General features: G+C 41.7%; 1 protein-coding gene across 1 annotated transcript in view; it reads left to right on the top strand.

The window, feature by feature from the left end:
- Window positions 1-3,497: 3,497 nt before the first annotated feature.
- The window catches only part of otud4 (OTU deubiquitinase 4), a 101,552-nt gene continuing 79,034 nt past the window's right edge, over window positions 3,498-26,015 (top strand). The window contains exons 1-2 of the mRNA XM_048607301.1: window positions 3,498-3,839; window positions 18,474-18,557. Coding sequence (XP_048463258.1) covers window positions 3,666-3,839; window positions 18,474-18,557 — 258 coding nt within the window. The 5' untranslated portion in view covers window positions 3,498-3,665. The remainder of the gene's footprint in view (window positions 3,840-18,473; window positions 18,558-26,015) is intronic.

A 26,015-nucleotide genomic window follows, 5' to 3' on the forward strand; every position in this document is an offset into this window, starting at 1 on the left:
AGGAAGAAGCGGAGAGCCCAAAGACCCTCCTGGTGGGGAATGGACGTGTAAAGGGATTGCATGTCCATGTTAAAGAGGAGGCGGCTGGAACTGGCAAACTGGAAGTTTTGAAACCGGCGTGAGGCGTCAGAGGAATCATGGATGTACTTGGGCAGGGATTGGATAGTCCTGTTTGTGGATTTTTAGGAGGAGACAGAAGCGAGCTATGTGGGGCTGGGGAACTATCAGCTTGCACTTGAGAACTGTTGATGTGATATTCGTCACCTCAATTTCTCTGCCCCTCTCACCAAATCCAACCTATCTCTCTCTGAACTGACTGCACTCCGTGCACCCAGATCTAACCCTGACTTTGTTATTAAGCCTGCTGATAAGGGTGGTGCTGTTGTAGTCTGGTGTTCTGACCTCTACCTTGCAGAGGCTGAGGGCCAACTCTCAGATACCTCCTCCTACATTCCCCTGGACCATGACCCCACCATGACACATATCTACTGTGGTAACTTATCTCATTTCATCCGGTGATCGCACCCCGCTCAGCCTCCAAGCTGATAGTCCCCCAGCCCCGCACAGCTCGCTACTATCTCTCCCTAAAATCCACAAACAGGACTGTCAGGGCAGACCCATTGTTTCAGCCTGTTCCTGGCCCAGAGAACTCATCTCTTCCTACCTTGACTCAGTTTTCTCTCCCCTGGTCCAATCTCTGCCCACATACATCCACGAATTCTCTGATGCCTCGCGCCGGTTTCAAAACTTCCAGTCTGCTGGTTCCAGCCTCCTCCTCTTTACCATGGATGTGCAATCCCTTTACACATCCATTCCCCACCAGGAGGGTCTTCTGGCTCTCCGCTTCTTCCTGGAGCAAAGACCTGAACCATCCCCACCCACCACCACCACCACCCTCCTCCGCTTGGCCGAGCTCTGCCTCACCCTCAACAATTTCTATTTTAACTCCTCTCATTTTCTTCGGGTAAGAGGGGTGGCCATGGGTATCTGCATGGGCCCTAGTTTTGCCTGACTCTTCATGGGGTATGTGGAACATTCCTTGTTCCAGTCCTATTCCGGACCCCACCCATAATTCTTTCTTCGATACATCGATGATATCGTTGGTGCTGCTTCCCTCTCTCGTCTGGAATTGGAAAACTTAATCAATTTCACATCCAATTTCCACCCTGTCCTCACTTTCACCTGGTCTGTCTCTGACTCCTCCCTTCCCTTCCTTGACATTTCTGTTTCCATTTCTGGGGATAGACTGGCCACTAATATCCACTACAAACCCAGTAACTCCCACAGCTACTTGGACTATACATCCTCACACCCCACTTCCTGTAAAGACTCCACCCATTCTCTCAGTTCCTCCGTCTCCGTTGCATGTTCAAATGAGGCCAACTTCGACAAGGGAGCCTTCGAAATATCCACCCTCTTCCTCAACTGAGGATTCCCCAGCTCTGTTGTCGACAGAGCCCTCAACTAGGTCCAACCCATCTCCTGCACTTTTGCCCTCACCCCTTCTCTTCCCTCCCACAACAGCAATAGGGTTCCACTTGTCCTTACCCATCATCCCACCAGCATCCACATACAGATCATTAGATGCCATTTCCACCACCTCCAGTGAGATGCCACCAACAGACATATTCCCCTCCCTTGTCCGCCTTCCGCAGGGACGGTTCTCTCCGGGACACCATGGTCCACGCTTCCTTCACCCCCAACATACCCCACAGCCCAATGGCACCTTCCCCTTTAACCAGTGAAGGTGCAACACCTGCCCATTGACCTCCTCCCTCCCTCGTATTCAAGAGCCCAAACGTACCTTCCAGGTGAAGGAACACTTCACCGGCACTTCCCAGAATCTAGTCTACTGCATTCGCTGCTTGCAATATGGTCTCCTTTACATTGGGGAAACGAAGCGTAGGCTGGGTTACTGCTTTGCAGAACATCTACGTTCTGCTCGCAAAAAAGACCCTGAACTACCTGTTGCCTGCCACTTTAGTGCACTACCCTGTTCCCTGGCCAACTTCTCTGTCTCTGGCTTGCTGTAGTGTTCCAGCGAAGCTCAACACAAGCTGGAAGAACAACACCTCATTTTCTGCTTAGGGGCCCTGCAGCCCTCCGGACTCAATATCAAATTCAATAATTATAGGGCTGAAATTCTCACATGTCCTAGTCTTCTGCCCCACTCATGAGGCCTTATTACCACATTGCCTGCCATTACACACTACCTGTTGTTAGTCACTAATAGTCCCCATTAACAACTATTGACCCTTCCAGCCCAATTGTTATCGACTTCTTTGTCTGTCCAACTGCTCTTCCCTCTCTTTTTAGGCTCTATTCTATCGTTTACTCCCTACCCATCATATTCCCCGTTTTTTTGCACATAAACTGACATTTTCCCAGCCACCACCAGTTCTGAGGTAGGGTCACTGAACCCGAAACATTAACTCTAACTCTTACTTCTAGATGCTGCCAGACCTGCTGAGCTTTTCCAGCAAATTTGTTTTTGTTCGTTTATTTTATTGTGTTTGTTATTCCTTTACGACATCATCCAAGGAATGTCAGTTTTCAATCTCATTCATGGCATCTCACTCAACCTCATCATCACTTGTCAGACACTGCAACTGATAGAGTTTTTGATAAATTATAATTTTCTCCAATTAAACACTTGGAAGCGTAACCATTGCTTTAAGGTCAAAACATAAATTGCGTAACTTCACCACCAATCCCAGTGTTTTTCAGGGCTGCAGTGACATGATTTGGTTAACTGATCACAAGAGTGTTGTATTTTAGCTTGAACTGAATTTCTTGTCCTCTTGATGTCAAAAACCAGCTTCAAAATATATCCTGCCTCAGCTCCAATGTTGCCGGAAACTTCATCCATACTTCGGATTTCTGCCACACTTGACAACGGCCATTAATTTTGGATTACTTTTCCATTTTTCACGATATTATTTTCCATTGTTCACCGTATCCAAACAATACCCTAATCCGCTCAACGAGTCACCATGCCTCCCTTGACTGACAACACCCGATTTTAAATTCCTTATTTTTTGCTCCACCTTGCCCATACCCATCTCTTTTCAACCTGTTCAGACAAACTATGATACATCGACGGCAGATTGGAATTTAAACCATACTTTCTGGCCCAAAGCGACACTTCCACTAGGAAGCCCACCCCTTCCGTTATAACCTGCTCTAGCTGCTGAGAACTCAGCGCTCTGTCAATGTTTAGCCTATTGTGAACCCTCCATTTTCTATCGCTTCTCCGGTAGTGGCTACACCTCAGCTAAAGGAAATTCCTTCCTTAGGCCTTGCACTTTATCAATCTAAAGCTTCAGTCTTAACATATAGCTCCCATTAAACATAGTCTTATTCCAATACTTTGTGTTTACTGCGACGCTACTGAACGGAACAACTTTCGTCGACCATCCGAGGATGCACTTTGGACTTTGTAGTTTTTTCGTAAACAGGCGCCTGCGCGATAGGGCAACAGTGCTACAAAGGGCGACTACATCATCCAGAATGCACTCTGTCAAAACAAATGGCAGCACGAACTGAGTCTCTGACTCCAGGATAATTGGATCTCGAGCTTGGGAACTCGGTGCTGGAGCAGAACGCGCGGTGAGGAGTCAATCTGAACATGTGCTCGCAGAGCGGGCGTGAGGTGGCCACTTGAGATGGAGAGGGGCGGTGCTGCTGGTAAAGGCAAAATCTGCCAGGCCGTGGAGCGTTGCAACAGCACCACTCACCCCAATGAACTTCTCCTTGATGAATACTTGAGGAGTCAGGGTCTGTATCGAAAGAGAATTGCTAAGGATGGATCTTGTCTCTTCAGAGCTGTTTCTGAACAGGTACGCAACACGCCTAAAATAAGCTTCATTATACATGATTAGAATTGAATAATATTATTTACTACATACTATCAAGATCTCCAAAACAGCTCATCTTATTTTCTCAGTTTTTGGGCGATTGGTTGCCAGTCCTGCCTGCAAAAAAAATGCTGGTCACATTTTGCTTTGGGGTTTTTCCCAAGACAAGAAGGGTGTTGTTTGTGTAACGACTCTTTTGGTGATCTATTTTGGAATTAAACACGTAGATTTTTACTGATATTCAAACATATTAGTGGTATGATTGTTTGACTTTTTTAATGTTTGCCACTGATCTTGAACATAATGAAAATATATTTGTATTCACGTTTATAATACCAGGTGTACCATGCTGTTAGATTGTTTGCAAATTCTCCTCAACTTTTTGCATTGTAACTTGCTGGAAGTTTTGAACTTGTAACAGTGTGTCAAGGGCAGAGTCACTGGGACATCAGTCAATGATTTATCTACTTGAGCAACAAGATTAAGAAATGAGAAAAGAACAAGAGTGAAAAAGGCTAAATCAGAGTCTAATAAGGAACCAAATGACAAAGAAAAAAGATAGGCAAAAGAAGTTCACTTATTAGTTTTGATATTAAGAAATATAGCAATTGACTACACAACAGAGTAAGAATTTAAAAAATGATTACAGTGCATTTAAATTGTTTCCCTTTGAGTCAGGTGATTGTAATGATATTTTAATGTGATGTCAGTGGAGAAAGTTTGCTGCAGGCTGCAGTGACACAGAGCACTAATTGGACAACATATAGAATGCTTTGCATGATTCTGGGCAGTTTACCTTAGGAACAATATTTTGCAGAGCCTTCCTTGGCAAGATTTACCAGCAGAAATCCTTTCCATCAAGGAATGGGAAATGTGGAGGGGATAGTAAGAACTGCTGCTGCTGGAGTCAGAGATAACACAGTGTGGAGCTGGAGGAACGCAGCAGGCCAGGCAGCATCAGAGGAGCAGGAAAGCTGATGTTTCGGGTCGGGACCCTTCTTCTTCAGAAGAATTTTTTTCGGTGTTGACTTGGCGGTGGATTAAATACTTTAAATTCAGCAAATGAAGCTAGGCTTTGGGAATTTATATTTGCTAAATAAATAAAAACCAGCATGTTATAAATGCTCCAAGAATTTAGTATTAAACTAATTGTGTAAACCATGGAATGTAGAATGTTAGAGGGTGATTATAGTTGTTGATTTTAAGGTTTTGAAAGAAATTCTATAGGATTGTTTGAGAACTTTTTCTGCTGATAAGAATGTTTAGGAAGCACAGGCATATTCCTCAAAATTAGGCAATGACCATTCAGGAGAAAAAAATACGAAAACTGTTTTCATGCAAGCTAAGATGGAAATGTCAAACTTTCTCACTCAAAAAACTATAGTTGCTAGCTCAACTACTAAATTTAAAGTTTAAACGTGTGTGTTTTTCTAGCCATGTATTTTAAAGAGCTGTGGAGACAAAGCAAGGCGAACAGAGAGAGGATACTGATTAGCTGTGATCAGATTGAATTGTGGAACAGATTCTAGCAGCTTTGTGTCCTACAGTTGACACTGAGATGCCGCTACATCTGAGTTTTTACAGCACTTCCTGTTCTTGTTCCGGTGTTACTTGTTACTGACTTAGAAATCTGTATGTCTGTGGACTCATTGACATTTTGTACGATAGTTACCATGGCATTGACGTACTATTATCTTTCCTGAAAGATCAGCCTTAACAAATCTGGGGGATGGTTGATTGGCTCCGTCAGTTGGATGACCATTGTGCATCAGACTGTTGCCAACAGCACAGGGTTCTATCTCATTCTGCCTCAGGTGGATTCAGGAGCTGCCTCCTTGCCCCCTTTGTAGTGGAGGCTGAATTGTTGTGGGTCTGACCTGCATTTGGGTACAGACCTCAAGAAGAAAGAAAAAATTATGCAACTCTTAAGCAAAAGCATGATTTTGTACTAAGGTGTATTATTATTGCCTCCTCACTTTTCAGAGAGTGGGAAGTCTCGGCTGTTCAGGAATGGATTTTGTAAGCTATTCCATAATGTAGTGGGTTAAAGACTTTTAGTGGATTTCATTGGAAGTAGGCATACATTTTATATGTACCACAGTTCACAGTGGATATAAATAATAACCATTACTGAATACAATAACACATAATTCGGTTCACAATTCTGATCTAGTATAAAGAGAATTTAATCTTGTATAGTCTGGAACTTGAGAGGAGCAGAAGAAGCCTTCTTGAATACTGAAGTAACTATTCTAACATGCTTCCCAGCACTCCCACTAATGTTTCTCCTCTTGTGTACTCCATCTTGACATGCAATTATTGAATTCAGAGCTCATTTCCTTATCAAGGAGTTATGTTGCCCAAATTCCACAACAGTGTTCTCAGAAAAGTTGCTGTCTGAGTGAGAAAAGATAACTTGCAGCCTCTACTGCGCTGTATTTGGTTTATACTGGAAATGAAACTGAAACCAAAACACTTTTGACCGTTTCTAAAAAAAACCCTCAGAAGAAGCGTCATTCCAGACTCGCTGTTAACTATATTTTCTCTCTCCCAATGCTGCCAGACCTGTTGAGTTTCTTCAGCATTCTGTTTCAGATTTCCAGCATCCACAGTATTTTGCTTTCAATTCAACATAGTACTGCAGCTATGCAAAGAGCAGACACAGTTTCAACATCACCACCTTTTAATTTGTACGTTACATCCCTACCTGTATTTGCCATGCTTTAACCTTCCTCTATGCCTGAAAACATTGAGCCGATAGTTTCACTGACATTTGTATCAAATATATAGTAATTTTATGCCTCCTATTTATTGCAAAATAAATAATGTCAGTCGAAAAATGCCTTATTGTGTCCTGAGCCAAAAAGTAAAACATTAATCACAATGTTTTAAACATGCTTGAGGGAGTTTAGAAGTTGAATCTTTTTGGCTTGCACTCACCAGAACTAGGTTGCAAGAAACAGACTTAGAAAAAGAGACACTATGTTATACAGCATGAATAGAGGGCAATGATTGGTTGAGCTATATTGGAGTGGGGATGCAGCAGGAACAGTTAACTGTCAATCTGAATTCTCACGAAAGGCAGGTAGATCTGGTTGGTCAGGGTGTTGTCTTGGGAAGGTGGCAATGTTTGACATGCCCAATGACCCCTTTTTGCTTTGAAAAAAGTACAATGCACAAATCCTTTTTGTCGATGTAAACCAGGGTCCTGAATATTTTTATATGTAAGATTCTGCCACATACAAATACATCACATTGCAGGCTGCTTAAATTGGTAACAAGCTTTATCAAACAACACGTCCCGTTGAGCATGTGCTCATGCTCAATCAGCCCATGCTGGCAAGTCTCAGAAAAGTATGTCCACCATCAGGTGTGATTCTGCTATTGGAAATCATTTGTTAAATAATCTGAACTATGCCAAAAGGATACGGCAGCAATCAATTTATGATCATTAGCTGGGCTTGTGGTGTGATACATTTGCGTGTTCTAGAAGCTATGTATATAAATACTCAGGATCTTTTTTTTGTAGACACAGGAATTTATACATACATTGCATCTTTTTTACAAAAATGGAATTGTGGAGGTAGTCACCCTCTGCATCCCTGTGCAATATCTTGACCAATCAGAATGTATCAGCCTGCTTTGAGAATTAAGATTGCCATTTTATTGTTCTTGCAGTATTGTCAAGCCGATGACAGCCTGGTCAATTAGTACCCGTCCTCATTCTGTATAAAATTGTGTCCTTTGTTTTATCCTAGCCATCCAGTTCTGATGAGTGCAAGACAAAATATTCAACTTATGTTCTTTTAGCCTGTTTACAGTCTGTATTACCAAGTATTTAATGAATGATTTATAGCTAAACAATTTGGCAGGCAATGTTGTGCAGTTATGCCTACAAAGAGGCTCTCGCCTGGATTTTGCATTCAGCAGTAACCGTGGTTAATCTTTTTAAAAAAAACTATCCAGTAAGTTTTAGCAGTTTCTTTTAAAATGAGGGTTTCAATTTTCCCAATGTTCGATTCTGACACCAGAATTAGAGGATTATGAGATAATAGCTATATTATCAATCAAGCGAGCAGACAATCATCCTGAAGGATTCTCATAGCAGACAAAATGCATTGATTATCATTCACATTTATAGATTTTTACAGAGTGTAAATTAAGATCAAAACTCATGTTTATCAGGTAGATGTGAAAGTATAATAATCATTTCAAAACAAATCAAATTTGTATCAATATTTAATTTTAATGTGGCAGTTATACAAATATTAGTTTTTCAGGGCCAGTGAGGTTGTTCAAAAGTGGATATGGCTCAGGACATCGCTAAAACCCAGCTACACCTTATTCATTCACTAATGTGTAACTTACTTGAGGTATTTTAAATAGTGATATTGCAGTGTGGGAAGGGAAGTTCACATTGATTCAAGTGATTCTCTTTTCAAGATTGCTATCTGCAGAGACTTCAACAGTGCATTCATTTAAGGAGCAGGCAATCACTGACAATAACTTCTGGATTTCCATGCTTATCTGCACTTGTGCAGACAATGTTCCTCAGTTGAAATGACAATGATCACTGACAGTTTTGCCACCTTATACAAACACAAAATTGGCTTCTATTTTTTGATATTCAAATCTTACTTCTGTTTTAGTAAATACTCTGACAACACAGAATTAATCCATTTCTATACCTGCATAAAATGTATCTAATGGTGTTTTAGACTTTGATGTGTACACTATATAACATGCACTGTTCCACAATATTCTGAAATTACTGCGATCTGTACTTTTTACTAGCTACATTTTTTTTCAAAGGCACCTTAAAACTGAGTTTGATCATACGAACATTCTTCCAAATATCGATACGGTCTTCCTGTAATTCATTTGCCATAAATCATATCTGGTTTGCAAAGAAATAAACATATACGGATGCTCCTCCACAAAGTTTTCACCGACAGCAGATACCCAAGGAGTTTTTTCTGCAAATGACAACAAAACAAACGACAGTCAGAGGACACGGTACAACAGAAGACACTAGCAACGCTATCTTACATCAAAAATATATCTGAAATGACTACCAGACTCCTAAGACGGCATAAGATCATGATTGCACACAAACCTACAGCAACACCGCACCAAATGTTACCAAAGACTAAAGACCCCATACCGACAGTAAACAAGACCAACATGATATACAGACTACCACGCAGTGGGCGCAATAAACATTACATTGGATAAAAAGAGAGGAAACAGACGATCAGGATACATGAACACCAGTTGGCAGTAAAAAGACATGACCAATATTCACTTGCCTCAATACATACAGACAATGAGGGCTGTTAGTTCGACTGAGACAAGTGAACACCAGACATGCAAGGGAATTTCTGGAACCATAGTTTTCAAATGGGACTCCATTGACAAACGCATAGAAATAGACCCTGTACACAGACCACTGCTAAAACAACAGAACTGGAAACAACAAAACTATTACACTAGTGGATCATGTAAATCTGGAAGGAAGCAGAACATCAGTACTTCGATTAGAGGTTGCACTGATGATGTTGCCTCGAAGGGTAACAAAACAACTGCACACCACAGGACAACCGGCTGGGCGAGCTAACGAACAACTGCAGATAATTTTTGCTTTATAAGTTGCTGTTCTTTCTGGGATCACTTTCATTACTCTTCATCTGATTATTTTTAAAAGCTGCCTTCTTGATCCCATACTTTTCTCATCTACATGCTGGTAATTGCTGGCCATGTTTATTTAAATTTTTTATACAATCACAAGACATGAGTAGACATTGCCCATCCCTTATTCCCTTTGAGGAAGTGGTGGTGATTTGCTTTTTAAATCACTGTAGCCCATGTGGTGTAAGTAGACCCACAATGGTGTTGGAGAGGAACTTCCATGATAGTGAAGAAAAGATGATTTTGCGCGTGTGTGTGTGTGTGTGTGTGTGTGTCATGTGCAGCTGTTCTTCAAGGTGGTAAATGTGGTGGTGGTGTGAACAGACCTGGGTGTTGCCATGCTTGTTTATGCATTGTAGCCACTTTGGTGCTGGAAGAAGTGATTGTTAAAGATGTTGGATGGGGTGCAAGCCAAGCACTCTACAAAGCAGAGTGAATGGTGAATAGATGAATGTTGCGACTGTTGCACTGGAGCTAACTGGTAGTGTTGACGTTCGTAGTTGAACAGTCAGTTTCATAGTATTGAATTTTGCAGATTGGTTGAGATTCTGTAGTTGTGACTCCTTTTGACAGTGATTTGAATTCCAGCATTCAAGAAGACCCCATCATCCAGTGCCAAAGAAAAATCATACAGCATGCCTCAACGACTACCATCCAGCGGCTCTGACCACCATAATTATGAAGTGCGTTGAGAGATTAGTCATGGCACACATCAACTCCAGCCTACTAGATTGCCTTGATCCTCTGCAATTCGCCAACTGGTGTGACAGGTCCACAGCAGTTACATTCATCCCTGAAACATCTGGGTTACAGGGATACCTATATGTACCTTGTCAAATGAATTCTGGAAGTCCAGATCAGTCATGATCTATTTGAATGGTAGCACAGGCTCAAGAGGTTGAGTGGTCTACTTCTGTTCTTAATTTATATTTTTGTAAGTATATCTTTCATTTAATTTCTCCTTCCCTTTAACCTATCCCTGACTTTTTTGTTCTACCTGATCCTTTCCCCTACCTTTCAACAGCAAACAACCCATAGATTTCTACCTGTCTTCAGTGCTGAAGAAGAGTCAAGTTGACTTGAAACATTAATTCTGTTTCTCTCTGCATGCTACTAGACCTACTGAGTTTTTCAGCACTTTTTGTTTTTATTTTTGTTTCAAGTTCCAGCATGTACAGGATACAATGCTTTTATATTATTAGACCATAAGAAATAGGAACAGGAGTTGGCTTTTGACCTCAAGCCTGCCCAGTCATTCAGTAGGATCATGGTTGTTCCGACATTTCTCATATCAAATTCCTTGCATTTTCCTGTAATCCTTGCTTCTCCTACTGATCAAGAATTTATCTCAGCCTTAAATATTCAGAAGGACTTGTTGCCACAGAGAGCTATGGGGACAGAGTTCCAAAGATTCTCAACCCTCTGAGAGAAGAAATTCCTCCTCATCTCAGCCTTAAATTGGTGCCCCTTTATTCTGAGACTATGCCGTCTGGTCCTAGACTTTACTATGAGGGGAAACATCCTGTCAGCATTTATCCTGTCAAGCCCCTTAAGAATCTTATATGTTTCAATGATATCACCTGTCATTCTTCTAAACTCCAGGAAGTAGAATCCCAATCTGTTTAGCCTAGAGAACCTTCTCTGAACTGCCTCAAGTGAAATGATACCTTTTCTTAAATAAGGGACCAAAACTGGTCATAGTACTCCAGATTTGGTCTCACCAGCACCTACTTTTAAACTGCGATTCCCCCGAAATAAGGATCAGCATTCCATTAGTCGCCTTGATTACCTGCTGCACCTGGGTGCTAAATTTCTGTGTTTCATGTACAAGTAATTCCAAGTCCTCTGTGTTGCAACTTTCTGCAGTTTTTCTCCATTTAAATCACAATCTGTTCTTTTGTTCTCCCTTCCAAAATGAGCAACTTCACATTTTTGCACATGATACTGCATATGCCATTTTTTTTTGTCCACTCATTTAACCTGTCAGTATCTCCCTGTAAACTGTTCGTATCCCTCTTGCATTCCGTCTTTCCACCTATTAACGTATTGTTTGCAAATTTGGCTACAATATATTCACTTCCTTCCTCCAAGTCATTAACACATATTATACACAGTTGTGGCCCCAGCACTGATCAACCCCTTATCTCCACTTACCGTTTCTTGTCCATTGGCCAATTCTCTATCTGTGCTGATATACTGCCTCCAATACTGTGGGCTCTTAACTTAGAACTTAACCACTAATTCCCCTCTATCCACTCTGGTTGAGAGTTTCTTGAAAAACTCTGATAAATTAGTCAGTCGTGATTTCCCTTTCATGAAGCCAGGCTGACTCTGCTTGCTTAGCAGAACATTCAGAAAATTGTAATCTATTACTTCTTTAATGATTGATTCCAATACCTTTCCAACAATAGATGTTAGATTAATAGGCTATGTTACCTGCTTTTTGCCTTGCTTTTTTTTTGAAATGGGGTGTCACTTTGGCAGTTTTACAATTCTCTGGTACTTCACCAGAATCCAAGGATGTTTGGCAGATTGCAATCAATGCATCCACTGTCTCTGTAGCTACCTTTTTTAGGATCCTAGGATGCAAACGATCAGGGTGAAGTGATTTACTTGCCTTTAGCTCCATTAGTTTGTCTAATATTACTTCTCTAGTGATGGTACTTAATTCCTTCCCCATATTCTGTGGTCTTAATAGGATGTTCAGAGTATCTTCAGATGCAAAACATCTGTTCAATACCTCTTCCATTTCCTGGTTCCCCATAATGGCCTGGCATGGCAACTGCTCTGCCCAGGACCGTAAGAAACTACAGAAGGTGGTGTGCACAGCCCAGACCATCATGGAAGACAACCTTGCATCCATGGACTCATTTACACAGCTTGCAGCCGTGGAAAGGCTGCCAACATCATCAAAGACCCATTGCACCCCGGTAATGGTCTCCTACAACCTCTTCCGTCGGGCAGAAGATAGAAGAAGCCTGAGCACATATATGAGCAGATTCAGGAACAGCTTCTTCCTGGCTGTTATCAGTCTGATGAATGGACTCTAACCTCAAATAACGCTGATCTTGCTAATGTTGATTTCACCTAGCGCACGTCCTATGCAATGTAACCTGTATGCCTCTGTCTAAGTCTTTTTGATCAGTATGCCCTTGCTTACAATGATCTGCCTTTACCGCTTGCAAACAAAGCTTTCCCCTATACTTTGTAACACATATCCATTAATCAATTAATCACCCGAATCATTTTCTAAGGGGCCTGTGTTCAGCTTGACCTCTCTGTTGGTTTTTATGTACTTAAATAAGCTCTCATTGTCAGTTTTTACATTCCTCACTAGTTTGCTCTCATTTACTCTTTCTTATCTTCTTAGTCCTCCCTTGCTAAATCCTGAATTTACCCCAGTCTTTGGGGCTATCATTGACTTTGGCCTTCTTTTATATACTTTTTCTTTCAAAGTAATACTCTCCTTAACTTCCTTAGTTAGCCATGGTTACTTTATCACTCTCTTAGAATCATTCCTCCTTATTGGGACCGTTTTGCTGAGAGTTGTGAATCACCTCCTTAAGTGCCTGTCACTGCTTGTTTACTGTCATTCCTGCTAATTTATCTGCTCCGTTCTCTTCAGCTAACTCAATGCTTACTTCATTCTAATTCCAAGGTTCTCACTCTTGAACTGAATTAAATTCTAGTCTGCCTTCGGGACTTCTGATCCTATCCACGCAGGACTGTGTTTATTCTCTTGTCTATACTTTTGCAGATTATAATTACATTTCTCTTTCTGTTTTTCTCTGTATCATGGTACTGTGGTCAGTTTGCTCATCCTTCCTATAGCCCCCAATCTCATCCACACTAGGAACAAGAATTTCAACCTTGTTAGATAAACTCGAGGGCTAACACTCCTGCAGCACTACCTCCTGGAACCCTCTTCCTGCCTTGCTTGACACCCTGCTGTCCCTGGCCTGACTAGATTGGAGGTAGTTAATCTAAGGGATGTGACTGCCTCCTGAAACAGTGACCAAGTAAGTCTCCTTCTCCCTGATGTGTCACGGTGTTCGAAGCTCAGACTCCCGCTCATCAACTTTGAGCTGGATTTTCTCAAGCAATCAGCACTTGTTGCAGATGTGGCCACTATGAGCCACAATGAGGTCCACCAGCTCCCATACCCTGCAGGTACAGTACACAGCCTTGCCCTGTATGTCTGTTTTATTTACTTAGTTCTTAATTTGTTTGGTTTTAAATTTTCAATTAGTAGTTTAGTTTTTAATGTGTAAAATATTTCTCCTGTTTACCTTTAATTTGAAAGCGACTTCTTATAGCCAGATTAGCAGCTATTACCAAGAAGTGAATTTACGGCTTTCCTATGTGCTGAGCCCTCCTTCCTGTGTTTCAGTTTGTCCTGTTAAAAAGGCCTTACAAAGTATGAACTGAAGAAAGCAAGCAAAATTGATTCCCAAGTTTTAAATTCTGGCATGCTCCTGATTTTGTTTTTATATATACACTTCAATATTGATGCCTATGCCTTCAACTGCAAATGACTTAAATTCTGGAGTTCCCTCCTGCACTTCTCCACCTCTCTGCCTCACTCCTTAAAATCTGCTGCTTTTGAGAAAGATTTTTAATTTCATTTTATTGACTCCATGTACAATTTTGATTGATTATCACTCCCCTGGAGTGCCTTATTGTCTTCTAGTTGGTATGCAAGTTGTTTTCCTACTTGCCACTTTCCTACTTGATGATTCATTACACTGCTCCTGCTAAATCATCTAACCTCAATTTTATTTTAAATTGGACTTGACAGTCTTGTTTATTGTAATTAAGTATAATGTTTGACTTTCTGTCTAAGTGCTCTGAGACATGAAGTTTCGAATAGTTATTGTGGACACTTTGCACAGTTACGACAGACAATTACAACACAATGTTTGTTTCGTATGGAGTCTGGCCACTGTAGTTTCTGGATAGTTAAAATGGGTATCAGGGTACAAACTCTCTGGTGGTTGGAGTCATACCTGATACTTAGGAAGATGGTCATGCTTGTTGGCAGTCAATCATCTCAGCTCCAGGACATCTCTGCAGGAGTTCCTTCGGGTAGTGTCCTAGGCTCAACCATCTTCAGCTGCTTCATCAATGACCTCCCTTCCATCATAAGATCAGAAGTGGGGATGTTCGCCAATGATTGTGCAACGTTCAGCATCATTTGTGACTCCTCAGGTATTAAAGCAGTCCATGTTTACATGCAACAAAATCTGGACAATATGCAGGCTTGGGCTGACAAGTGGCAAGTGACATTCACGCCACACAAATGCCAGGCTATGACCATCACCAATAAGAGACAATCTAACCACCATCCCTTGACATTCAATGGTGTTACCATCACTGAATCCCCCACTATCAACATCCTGGAGGTTACCATTGACCAGAAATGCAACTGGGCTCACCACATTAACACAGTGGCTACAAGAGCAGGCCAGAAGCTAGGAATACTATGGCGAGTAACTTACCACCTGTCTCCCCAAAGCCTGTGCACCATCTACAAGGCACAAGTCAGGAGCACGATGGAATACTCCCCACTTGCCTGGATGAGTGCAGTCCCAACAACATTCAAGAAGCTTGACACAATCCAGGACAAAGCAGCCTGCTTGATTGGCACTGCATCCACAAGTATCCACTCCCTCCACCACTGATGCTTAGTAGTAACAGTGTGTACTATCTGCAAGATGCACTGCAGAAATTCACCAAAGATCCTCAGACAGCACCTTCCAAACCCATGACCACTTCCATCTAGAACGACAAGGGCATCAGACATATGGCAACACCATCACCTCCAAGTTCCCCTGCAAGCCACTCACCATCCTGACTTGGAAATTATTCTCCGTTCCTTCACTGTTGCTGGGTCAAAATCCTGGAATTCCCTCCCTCATAGCATTGTGGGTCAACCCACAGTAGGAGGACTGCAGCGGTTCAAGAAGGCAGCTCACCACCACCTTCTCATGGGCACTCAGGGATGGGCAAGAAATGCTGGCCAGCCAGTGATGCCCACATCCCACAAATGAATTGAAAAAAAGAATTGTCACTGCAACAGCTTTTGGAGGAGAGTGTATTGGAGCACTGTTGGAACTTGCTGACTTTCCAGGATAGGTATATTATTAGCAGTGATTATCATTTACCATTACTTTTGAGATCTTCGTGAAGTGAGAAACGTGGGAGTCCTGCCTTTTTTAAATGTGTCAAGTCTCCCATCCTCTTGACTGTTTGAGAGTGACCAGGCAAGAGATCCTTAACTATCACTGTAGGGCAGAACATTTCTGAACGTTTTTTTGCCAACAGTTTTGTTTTATTTTAAGAATTCATTGCTCTGAGTAGCATAAGGTTAATTCCACTTTTTGTTGTTTTTGGTACCTTAGAAAAAGCATCTTGTGAATTCTGTTTTGTTTAAGTTATGGTTAGAGCACACACTTGCAGCATGGAAAAGGTGTGTAGGTGTTGGTGTGTTTCTGTATATATAGGTGGTCTCCAGTTTCCTCTCTAATTAGTTGTTGGCTTCAGAACCTGATTCGTCTAATCAATGGTCGTCAAAGGAACATTTGACAGCATTCCTCAACTGTTATCCACAACCACTGGCTAGAATAATATGTGGATATTGTGCGGGATCGGGCTCAGATCCTGCACTAATGGAACTTGCGATCAAAGTAGTTGAATTGAAACTCAGACATAAGGAGGGCAACTTGTAGCCATGGGCTGATACCTCACCAGAGGGTTGCCCTCCTGGAAGTAAAGGAGGAAAACTGGGCTGAATGTTACAGTTGCGGCCCGGACATATGTTGGGAGTTCTCTGTATTGAACTATCATCCTACAAATATTCAGTGTTGTATGAGGTGCTATTAATAAATTGACCTCGTTCCTACTTTCTGACTTTTCCTGTTTCGTTAAGTCATGGCCAGTACAGCTACGTTGTCGCTAAATGTAACTATCTAGAATTTGATAATGGATGCGCCAGCAAATTTATTGGCATTTCTAAGTTTGGGAGTGGAATCTTAGAGCTCTACAGCATGGAAACAGACCCTTTGGTCCAACTTATCCGTGCCAACCAGATGTCCTTAACTAATCTAGTCCCATTTGCCAGCATTTCACCCATACCCCTCTGAGCCCTTCCTATTCGTCTACCCATCCAGATGCCTTTTTAAATGTTGCAATTGTACCAGCCTCCACTACTTCCTCTGGTAGCTCATTCCATATATGCACCACCCTCTGCGTGAAAAAGTTGTCCCTTTTAAATCTTTTCGCCCCCAGTGCCCTCTAGATTTGGACTCGCCCGTTGCGGCGAAAAGACCTTGGCTATTCACCATATCCGTGCCCTTCATGATTTTATAAACCTCTATAAGATCATCCCTCAGCCCGATATGCTCTAGGGAAAATAGTCCCAGCCTGTTCAGCCTCTCCCGATAGCACACACCCTCCAACCCTGGCAACGTTCTTGTAAATCTTTTCTGAACACTTTCAAGTTTCACAATATCCTTCCTACACCATGGACACCCGAATTGAATGCAGCATTCCAAAAGTGGCCTAACCAATGTCCTCTACAGCTGCAACATGACCTCCCAACTCAAGTCAATGCACTGACCAATAAAGGCAAGCATACCAAACGCCTTCTTCAGTATCCTGTCTACCTGTGACTTCACTTTCAAGGAACTATGAACCTGCACTCCAAGGTCTCTTTGTTCAGCAACGCTCCCCAGGACCTTACCATTAAGTGTATAATACCTGCCCCGATTTGCCTTTCCAAAATGCAGCACCTCCCATTTATCTGAATTAAACTTCATCTGCAACTCCTCAGCCCATTGGTCCACCTGATCAAGGTCCCATTGTACTCTGAGATAACCTTCTTCGCTGTGCATTACACCACCAATTTTGGTGTCATCTGCAAACTTACTTTCCATATTTCCTATGTTCACATCCAAATAATTTATATAGATGACAAAAAGTAGTGGGCCCCGCACCGATCCTTGCTGCACATCGCTGGTCACAGGCCTCCAGACTGAAAAACAACCCGCTACCATCACCCTCCGTCTCCTTCCTTCGAGCCATTTCTGTATCCAAGTGGCTAGTTCTTCCTGTATTCCATGTAATCGAGCCTTGCTAACCAGAATACCATGCAGAATTTTGTTGAACGCTTTGCTGAAGTCCATATAGATCACATCCACTGCTCTGCCTTCATCAATCCTCTCTGTTACTCATTAAAAAAACTCAATCAAGTTAGTGAGACATGATTTCCCATGCACAAAGCCATGTTGACTATCCCTAATCAGTCCTTGCCTTTTCAAGCCATGTAAATCCTGTCCCTCAGGATCTCCTTTAATAACTTGCCCACCATTGACGTCAGGCTCACCAGTCCCTGGCTTTTCCTTACCAGTAGTGAGAGATTCAAGCCACTTCATTGCATTTGGTATGACAAGCTGTCAGGTGCTGGGCCTAGAATTGCTTAACTTTTTAAAACAGAAATGCTTGAACATCAAGGTGCATGCATGAGTTCTCTTGATTTGAAACTTCAGTTTAAATAAAGTAAAATTTGATGCTGAAAACACCAAATGCTGGCAATTACAGCGGGTCAGACAGCATCCATGGAGAGAGAGCAAAATAATGTTTCGAGTCTAGATAACTCTTCTTCACAGCTGAAACGTTAGCTTGCTCTCTCCATGGATGCTGTCTGACCTGTTCTGATCTCCAGCATTTGTTGTTTTCATTTGAGACATTGAAAGTCAGTTTATAAATCCAAGTTCTTTACTTGAACGTGAAGGTTAATAAGCTAAAAGTAGATTAAATGTTACAGCGACAGCCACTCAGTTTATGAAAACAAAGCTGCATGTAATGATTTGATTTTCAATAACCTTTTGAACAATGTTGGAGGAATTGTCAATTTGTTTTCTTTCACAGGTCTTCTACACACAATCTAAACATCTTGAAGTGAGGAGAGCTTGTGTTTCTTACCTGAGGAGGAACCGTGATAAGTTTGAAGCGGTATGTTCTCTTTGAGGTTTTAAAAATGAACTAAATTAATTTTTCAGAGATAGTAGGAACTGCAGATGCTGGAGAATCCGAGACAACAAGGTGCAGGGCTGGATGAACACAGCAGGCCAAGCAGCATCATAGGAGCAGAGAGGCTGACGTTTCGGGCCTAGACCCTTCATCAGAAAAGGGGGAGGGGAAGGGGGTTCTGAAATAAATAGGGAGAGAGTGGGAGGCGGATAGAAGATGGATAGAGGAGAGGATAGGTGGAGAGGAAACAAACAGGTCGAAGAGGCGGGGATGGAGCCAGTAAAGGTGAGTGTAGGTAGGGAGTTAGGAAGGGGATAGGTCAGTCCAGGGAGGACGGACAGGTCAAGGGGGCGGGATGAGGTTGGTCGGTAGGAGATGGAGGTGCGGCTTGAGGTGGGAGGAGGGGATAGGTGGGAGGAAGAACAGGTTAGGGAGGCAGGGACGAGCTGGACTGGTTTTGGGATGCGGTAGGGGGAGGGGAGATTTTGAAACTTGTGAAATCCACATTGATACCATTAGGCTGCAGGGTTCGCAAGCGGAATATGAGTTGCTGTTCCTGCAACCTTCGGGTGGCATCGTTGTGGCACTGCAGGAGGCCCAGGATGGACATGTCGTCTGAGGAATGGGAGGGGGAGTTGAAATGGTTCGCGACTGGGAGGTGCAGTTGTTTATTGCGAACCGAGCGTAGGTGTTCTGCAAAGCGGTCCCCGAGTCTCTGCTTGGTTTCCCCGATGTAGAGGAATTAATTTTTCACTTTTTTATATTTAGAGGCATTTATCACCTAGCTGAGGAGTATTGTAAAAGGTAATGGCTCTGAAAGAGTTAATGTTTGAGCAGAATTGAGCCCTGAACAGTCTGCTGATATCACACAGTCCATGAATTTTTTTCTGGTGTGGTCCCCTGATAGAGGCATACATATCTTCTCTACCTATTTATCAGGAATAATATGCTTAAGGATAGTTAATATATACATAGTTATTGAGCTGTAATACACTACATCTTGTTATGTAAGACAAGAGCTTCCATTGAGACTTACTAATGATATATGCTCCACATCAGACTACTGAACAGCCCCTTACAATATCATGGAAAGAAGAATTGGTAGCAGCACTGTATCCTAATCACAAGCTGCCAGTGGTTGGTACCCAAATCATATATTATAAGAAGGTAAAGTGTGGATTCCAAATAGCTGTCTCATATGACTTGCTGGCAGTAGCAGACACTTATGCAAAGTCCAGAAGAGATCAACATTGAAAAGAAGCTAGAAGAATCTGAAGCGAAAGAAAAGTCATTTTTATTGACAAATAAGTTAGAAACTTGTAAGAGCATTACCATTTTCAGAAATGTTCAGCTGATCATTCAGCAGTTGAACACTTTTGAAAGGCATCAGTCAGCACTGGCTCATTGAAACAGCGACAGCTTGGTAGCTGCACTCCAAGGAGAAAAAGTAGCCAGACATGGAGGATCAAAAAGGACAGTGAAGCCAGTGTGGGCTGCAGGCAGTCACAGTTGGGCAGAAGGAAGAAAATCTGAGTTGGGACTTGGCTGCAAAATGACTTGACATGTGGGCCTCCAGCAGTATGTTAGACCCCTAAGGCAAAAGGGTACAAAACTTCCTATTGCTGGTGAGTTTGTGTTGGGGGTGTACGAGAAAAGCCAGAAAATCAACCAACAAGAGGAGAAAATGGCATGAATCCTCAATTTGATTTTAAAAACATGAGGAACAGAAGAAGCAAAAAAAAGTGGAAATCCTCCATTTTGATTCCTAATACTACGAAGATTATACTACTAATTTAGAAAAGGTAGTATTTAAAAAAATTTACACCTTTTGAGATGTTTAAAATAATTTTATTCTTTAGCATAATATTGCTACAGCACAGAATTTTAAAAGTCTAAACAATTTTAAAAAGGCAAAGGCTTTACAAGAGAAAAAATAATTAAACCTGGAAGCAGCAAATCACTCCTGAACACCCAGTAACTACAACTTAAAATCTTATTATTGGAAGAATTTGATACAGTTCAGCAGTGATACAGAATTAACAGCCTGGTAAATGGAAGAAAAAGCTGCAAAGACACTAGCAAACATCATAGTGATTTAAAGTAAAATGCATACCTGAATACAAGAAGACAAGCTTACAGAACATCAGATTTAAAGCAATATTGAAATTGCACAGATTTGAAATTATATAAGTTTAAAATATCTCAAGTCTGAAGATTGATGAAGACATTAAGAAGAAATGGAAAAGGTCAATACTTCCTAGCAGATTCCAAATCAGAAATTGTCCTAACAACACAAGATTGGCTTTCATGGGAAAAACAATTATGAAGATACAGAATTGCTTCAAAGTTTAATCAGAAGCAGAGCCAGTTAACACATTAATAGGCCTTATAGCTGAGGATGTCATAAATTGCCACAAAGTAAAAGAAAATGCTGCCACTTTTGATGATGTTACAGAAGCTTTTGCTAATTACGTTAAGTTCAGAACAAATATAATTCCTGAATGAGTATGATTCAACAGAAAATTACAACTTCCAGGAGAATCCATGGACAATTTCATTAATGATCTGTATAGATTAGTTGAAACCTGTGAATATGGCAGACATGTTGAATTATTACTTTCCCTCAGTATTTACAGTAGAAGAGGATATTGTCCTGAAGAAATTAATAATGAATCGTGAACAGGGACTGAATAAAATTAAAGTAAACACTTGGTAATGAGGAAATTATTGGAATTAAAGAGTGACAAATCCCTGAGCTCTGGTTTCCTTCTGAAGGTGTTAAAGGAAGTAGGGTTGCATGTTGTAGATGTCCCAACTGTAATATTCCAGAGTTCCTTAGATACAGGAGTTGTCCCTCTGGATTAGAAAATTGCACGACAATGTCCTTTTTAAGAAGGGCAAAATAGGAAAACCGGGGAATTGCAGATCAGTTAGCTTAATATTTGTTGTGGGGAAATTGTTGGAGGCTATAATTGAGAATGGGGTAACAGAACGTAGAAAATTTTCAGTTGTTTGGGGAAGTCAGCGGGGATTCATGACAGGAGTGTCATGCCTGACAAACTTGCTTGAAATTTTTGAAGAGGTGGTGGGCAGGGATGTTTTTTATATGGACTTCCAGAAGGCATTTGATAAAGTTCCACTTAAGACTATCAACTAAGGTAGATGCCCACAGAACTAAGGGCAGATTACTGACATGTGGGAAATTGGATGAGTGGTAGGCAACAGGAAGCAGGGTTAATGGCTAAGTGCTCATATGACTAGTGATGTCTCCACAAGGATCTGCGTTAGCCCCTCAATTATTCACATTATTAATGACTTGGATAATGGCATAGAAAGTCATAAATTCAAATTTGCTAATGACAAAGTTAGGCAGCATTGTAGATAGTGTAGTTGATAGACTAACGATACCCCTTTCTAATGTTATGCTAAGTGAAATGGCAAAACTGTGGCAGATGGAGTTGAATGTAAGCAAGTGTGAGGTTATCCGTTTTTTTTTGACAGAAAAGAAGAGATAGTTCAGCGTACTTTATAGATGGTAAGAAGTTAAATACAGTGCATGTCCAAAGAGACTATTAGGATTGAGGGCAGATAAATCACCCAGGCCTGGTGGCCTACATCCTAGGGTATTAAAGGACTTGAAAGCATAGCCCTTCCGCAGATCCAACCTAAACTATGGATCAGATACGTGGACAACACTTTCGTCATCGTCAAACGGATTAAACTGGAGGAGACACACCAACTTGTAAACAACACTCTCGCCAACATCAAATTCACCAGGGAAGAAGAAAACGACAAACCGCTCCCATTCCTGGACATCATGGTAGAACGCAGGGCCAACGGGAAATTTCTGACAAAGGTACACAGAAAGGCCTCACACACGGATCAAGTCCTGAATTTCAACAGCAACCACCCCAACACTCTCAAATGGAGTTGCGTAAAAACACTATTCAAACGAACGACAACACACTGTAGCAACCCTGACCTATGCCAAAATGAAGAAGAATACCTCTACCAAGTATTTAAGGACAATGGATAGCCAAACAGTTGGGTCCGACAATGCCTATCAGAAACAACAACAGGAAGATACAGTACGCCCTGACACACTTCTCATGTTACCATACATCAAGAACATATCCGAACTGATCACAAGATTCCTACGACCATTGGGCATCAGAGTGGCACACAAACCTACGTTAACCCTACGCCAACTGCTAACTCTAACCAAAGATCCCTTACCCACTATAGACAGAACCAACGTGATATACAAAATCCCATGCGAAGACTACGACAAATATTACATTGGACAGACAGGAAGGAAACTGGCCACAAGAAGACATGAACACCAACTAGCAACAAAATGACATGACCAGTACTCGCTCGTCTCCATTCACATGGATAAGGAGAGCCACGAGTTGATTGGGACAACATTAGGATCCTAGGACAGGCCAAACATGGGAATTTCTAGAGGCTTGGTTCTCCACCAAGAGGGCCATCAATAAACACGTAGAATTAGACCCTATTTTTACACCACTGTGAAGAAAAACCAGAAATGAGATAACCAATTCCAACGGACTCCGGAATTTTAAAAACCAGGAAGGAAAACACAACGGTGCTTCATCGGAGGCTGCGCTGATGATGTTACCCAGCAGCGTAATGAAACGTCTGCAACTAACGAACCAGCTCAGCGAGTGAACCAACCACAGCATCCACAACCCGAGCTATAAATCTACTCCAGAACCTTAGACAAATTATATAAGTTACTCCTGTTTCCCCTAGAATTTAGAAGGCTAAGGGGTGATCTGATTGAGGTCTTCGAGATATTAACAGGAAAAGATGGGGTAGATAAGAATAAACTATTTTCACTATTTAGGGATGCTAGAACTAGGGGCAGTAGTCTGAGAATTAGAGTCAGAATGTTCAAAAGAGATACTGGAAACACTTCTCCACGCAAAGGTGGATTTTGTTTGGAACACTCTTCCACAAACGGTAGTGGATGCGGATGCTGGATCAGTTAATTTTAAGTCTAAGGTAGATAAATTTCCTTAAGCAAAGATATTAAGGCATATGGGAAAAAGGCAGTTATATGGAATTAGGCCACAGGTCAACCATGTTCTCATTGTATGGTGGAAGAGGTACGAAGGACTGAATGGCCAATTCCTGTTCATATGTGTTGTTTCTGATGAACTGGCAAAATCTTTGCCTCATTTGACAGTGATAACTGAAGCAACATCTCAAAAGACATCGGGTAGTGTTGGGACTTGCATCAGGAAGATGCCTTCCAAGAGTTCAAGATGATGCTGATGTCTATGGAGTCCTAGCCCATTTGAGTCCATTCCTTCCAACAATTGTTGTTGTGAATTCTCCACCTGTGGGCATTGAAGCATTTCTGTTTGAGGAGCAATCAACTGGATGTTGGAAACTGTTGTATGTCTTCAGGTTGTTGTTAGATATGGTGACAAGCTACATAGTTCTGGAGAACTGGAACTAAATCATATATGTACGCCACCATCCAGGATGTATTTGTCAGGGTCTTGCATTTTGGGCAACAGTTTGAATCATGGAATCCCTACGGTGTGGAAGCAGGCCATTCAGTCCATTGAGGTTACACAGACTCTCTGAGGAGCATCCTGCCAGACCCACCCCTATCCTATCCCTGGACACTATAGGCGGTTTAGCCGCGCCGAATTGCCCAATGTGCACATCTTCGGACTGTGAGAGGAAGCCCACACAGACACAGGGAGAATGTACAAACTCCACACAGACAGTCGCCCGAGGGTGAAATCAAATCTGGGTCCTGGTGCTGTGAGGCAGCAGTGCTAACCATTGAGCCACTGTGCTACCCTGCTAATGAGTCTTTTAGCCACTACTGCATTTCAACATATAATCAGTTCACCATGATATGCACAGTCAAATGGATAAATAGAGTACAGACAGTCAAATTTCTTTTTGCAAACAAATGCTAACTTTTATAGGGCCTTGTTAAATTAATTGTGTACCTCACTCCAATGTGTCAGAGTTACTGATAGGGAATGAAATGATGACTCGACTCCCGATCCTACCAGTTGAGTACAAAAGTCTATAAAAGTGTTTCTAACAAGGGGCAGTCTTATCCACAGTAGCAGGCTTCTCACTACAATAGTTATCACCATGCAGGACAGCTGCCACAGCTGGACTAAAGGCAACAAGTATGGAGAAGGGACCTCAACAGGAATGGTGCTGTAGTCCAACTGGTTTCGCATCTTCCCAATAGTGGAAGGAGTTGTAAGGAGAAACTGCAGGGACCTTGTCTTACTGTGTACCCATTATCCACTAATGTTTCATTGTGACAAACTCGATGAAGAACGTCATGAGTGTAATAGTTCACAGCCTATTCAAGATAAATATCAGAATCGAGTTCAACAATTCTCACACCAAACACATAGCAATCAAAGTCTGAAACAAATGTTCCAGAAGAATTGTGAAACCTCAACACTGCTTGAATGTATGAAATCAGAGATTGGGAGGAGGGTGGTTTTAGTAAATAAAGCAGACAAGTATTCAATATTGTATCACACAAAAATAGGACTTATTGGAAAACTTAACAGGTGTGACAACATCTGTGGAGAGAAAACAGAGTTAACGTTTTGAGTCCAGTGACCATTCTTCAGAGCTGATTATATAAGCTTGGAAAAACACTTGGGGAGAGATGTTATACAAGGTAATAGATCTAAAAGAGTTGATGTTGCCCATTTTCTCTATCTCTTGTTAGTAATAGTAAATGTAACCTGTATATAGTTACTGAGATGTAATAAACTACATCATCTTATCTAAAACAAGAGCTCCTTGTTCATAATCCATCGTCCACCACAAGCTACTGAACAGCACCTTAGACTAGACTAAGAAGAAAGATTCTAGCACAGGAAGGAAGCACTCTACCCCAAACAAACGCCAGCACTGGTTGGTACCCAGGCATCATGCCATCTTATAACAGAAGGGTGAGCAGACAATGTGCTTTGATTTATAACGGAAACAACCTTGAGCTGACTATTAGGTATGCAACAGCAAGTTTGCTGCCCCATTTGTCAAAGAAAGTATCTGTCTTTTAGCGCAATATTTTGATAGTGCCTGAACCATTATTAACGTTGCTAGTAGGTTAGCTTAGTTGGCTGGATAGTTAGCAATGCAGAGTATGGTATTAGCTTAGGTTCAATTCCTGCACTGGCTGAGATTACCATGAAGGACTCTCCTTCTCAACCTTCCCCCTTGCCTGAGGTGTGGTGACCCTCCGGTTAAACCACCACCAGCATCTGTCTCTCTAATGAAACAGTAGCCCTATGGTCTGGTAAGACTATAGTGACTTTACCTTTCTCCTTTATTAACATGAATTCTGCAGTGCCGTAATTGGTTAGGAATAGAAATTCACACTTATTCAAGAAGCACTTCTTCACGTAATTGGTAGTT

This window comes from Rhincodon typus, chromosome 1 (genome assembly GCF_021869965.1).
Source record: "Rhincodon typus isolate 14 chromosome 1, sRhiTyp1.1, whole genome shotgun sequence".
Classification (NCBI taxonomy): domain Eukaryota; kingdom Metazoa; phylum Chordata; class Chondrichthyes; order Orectolobiformes; family Rhincodontidae; genus Rhincodon; species Rhincodon typus.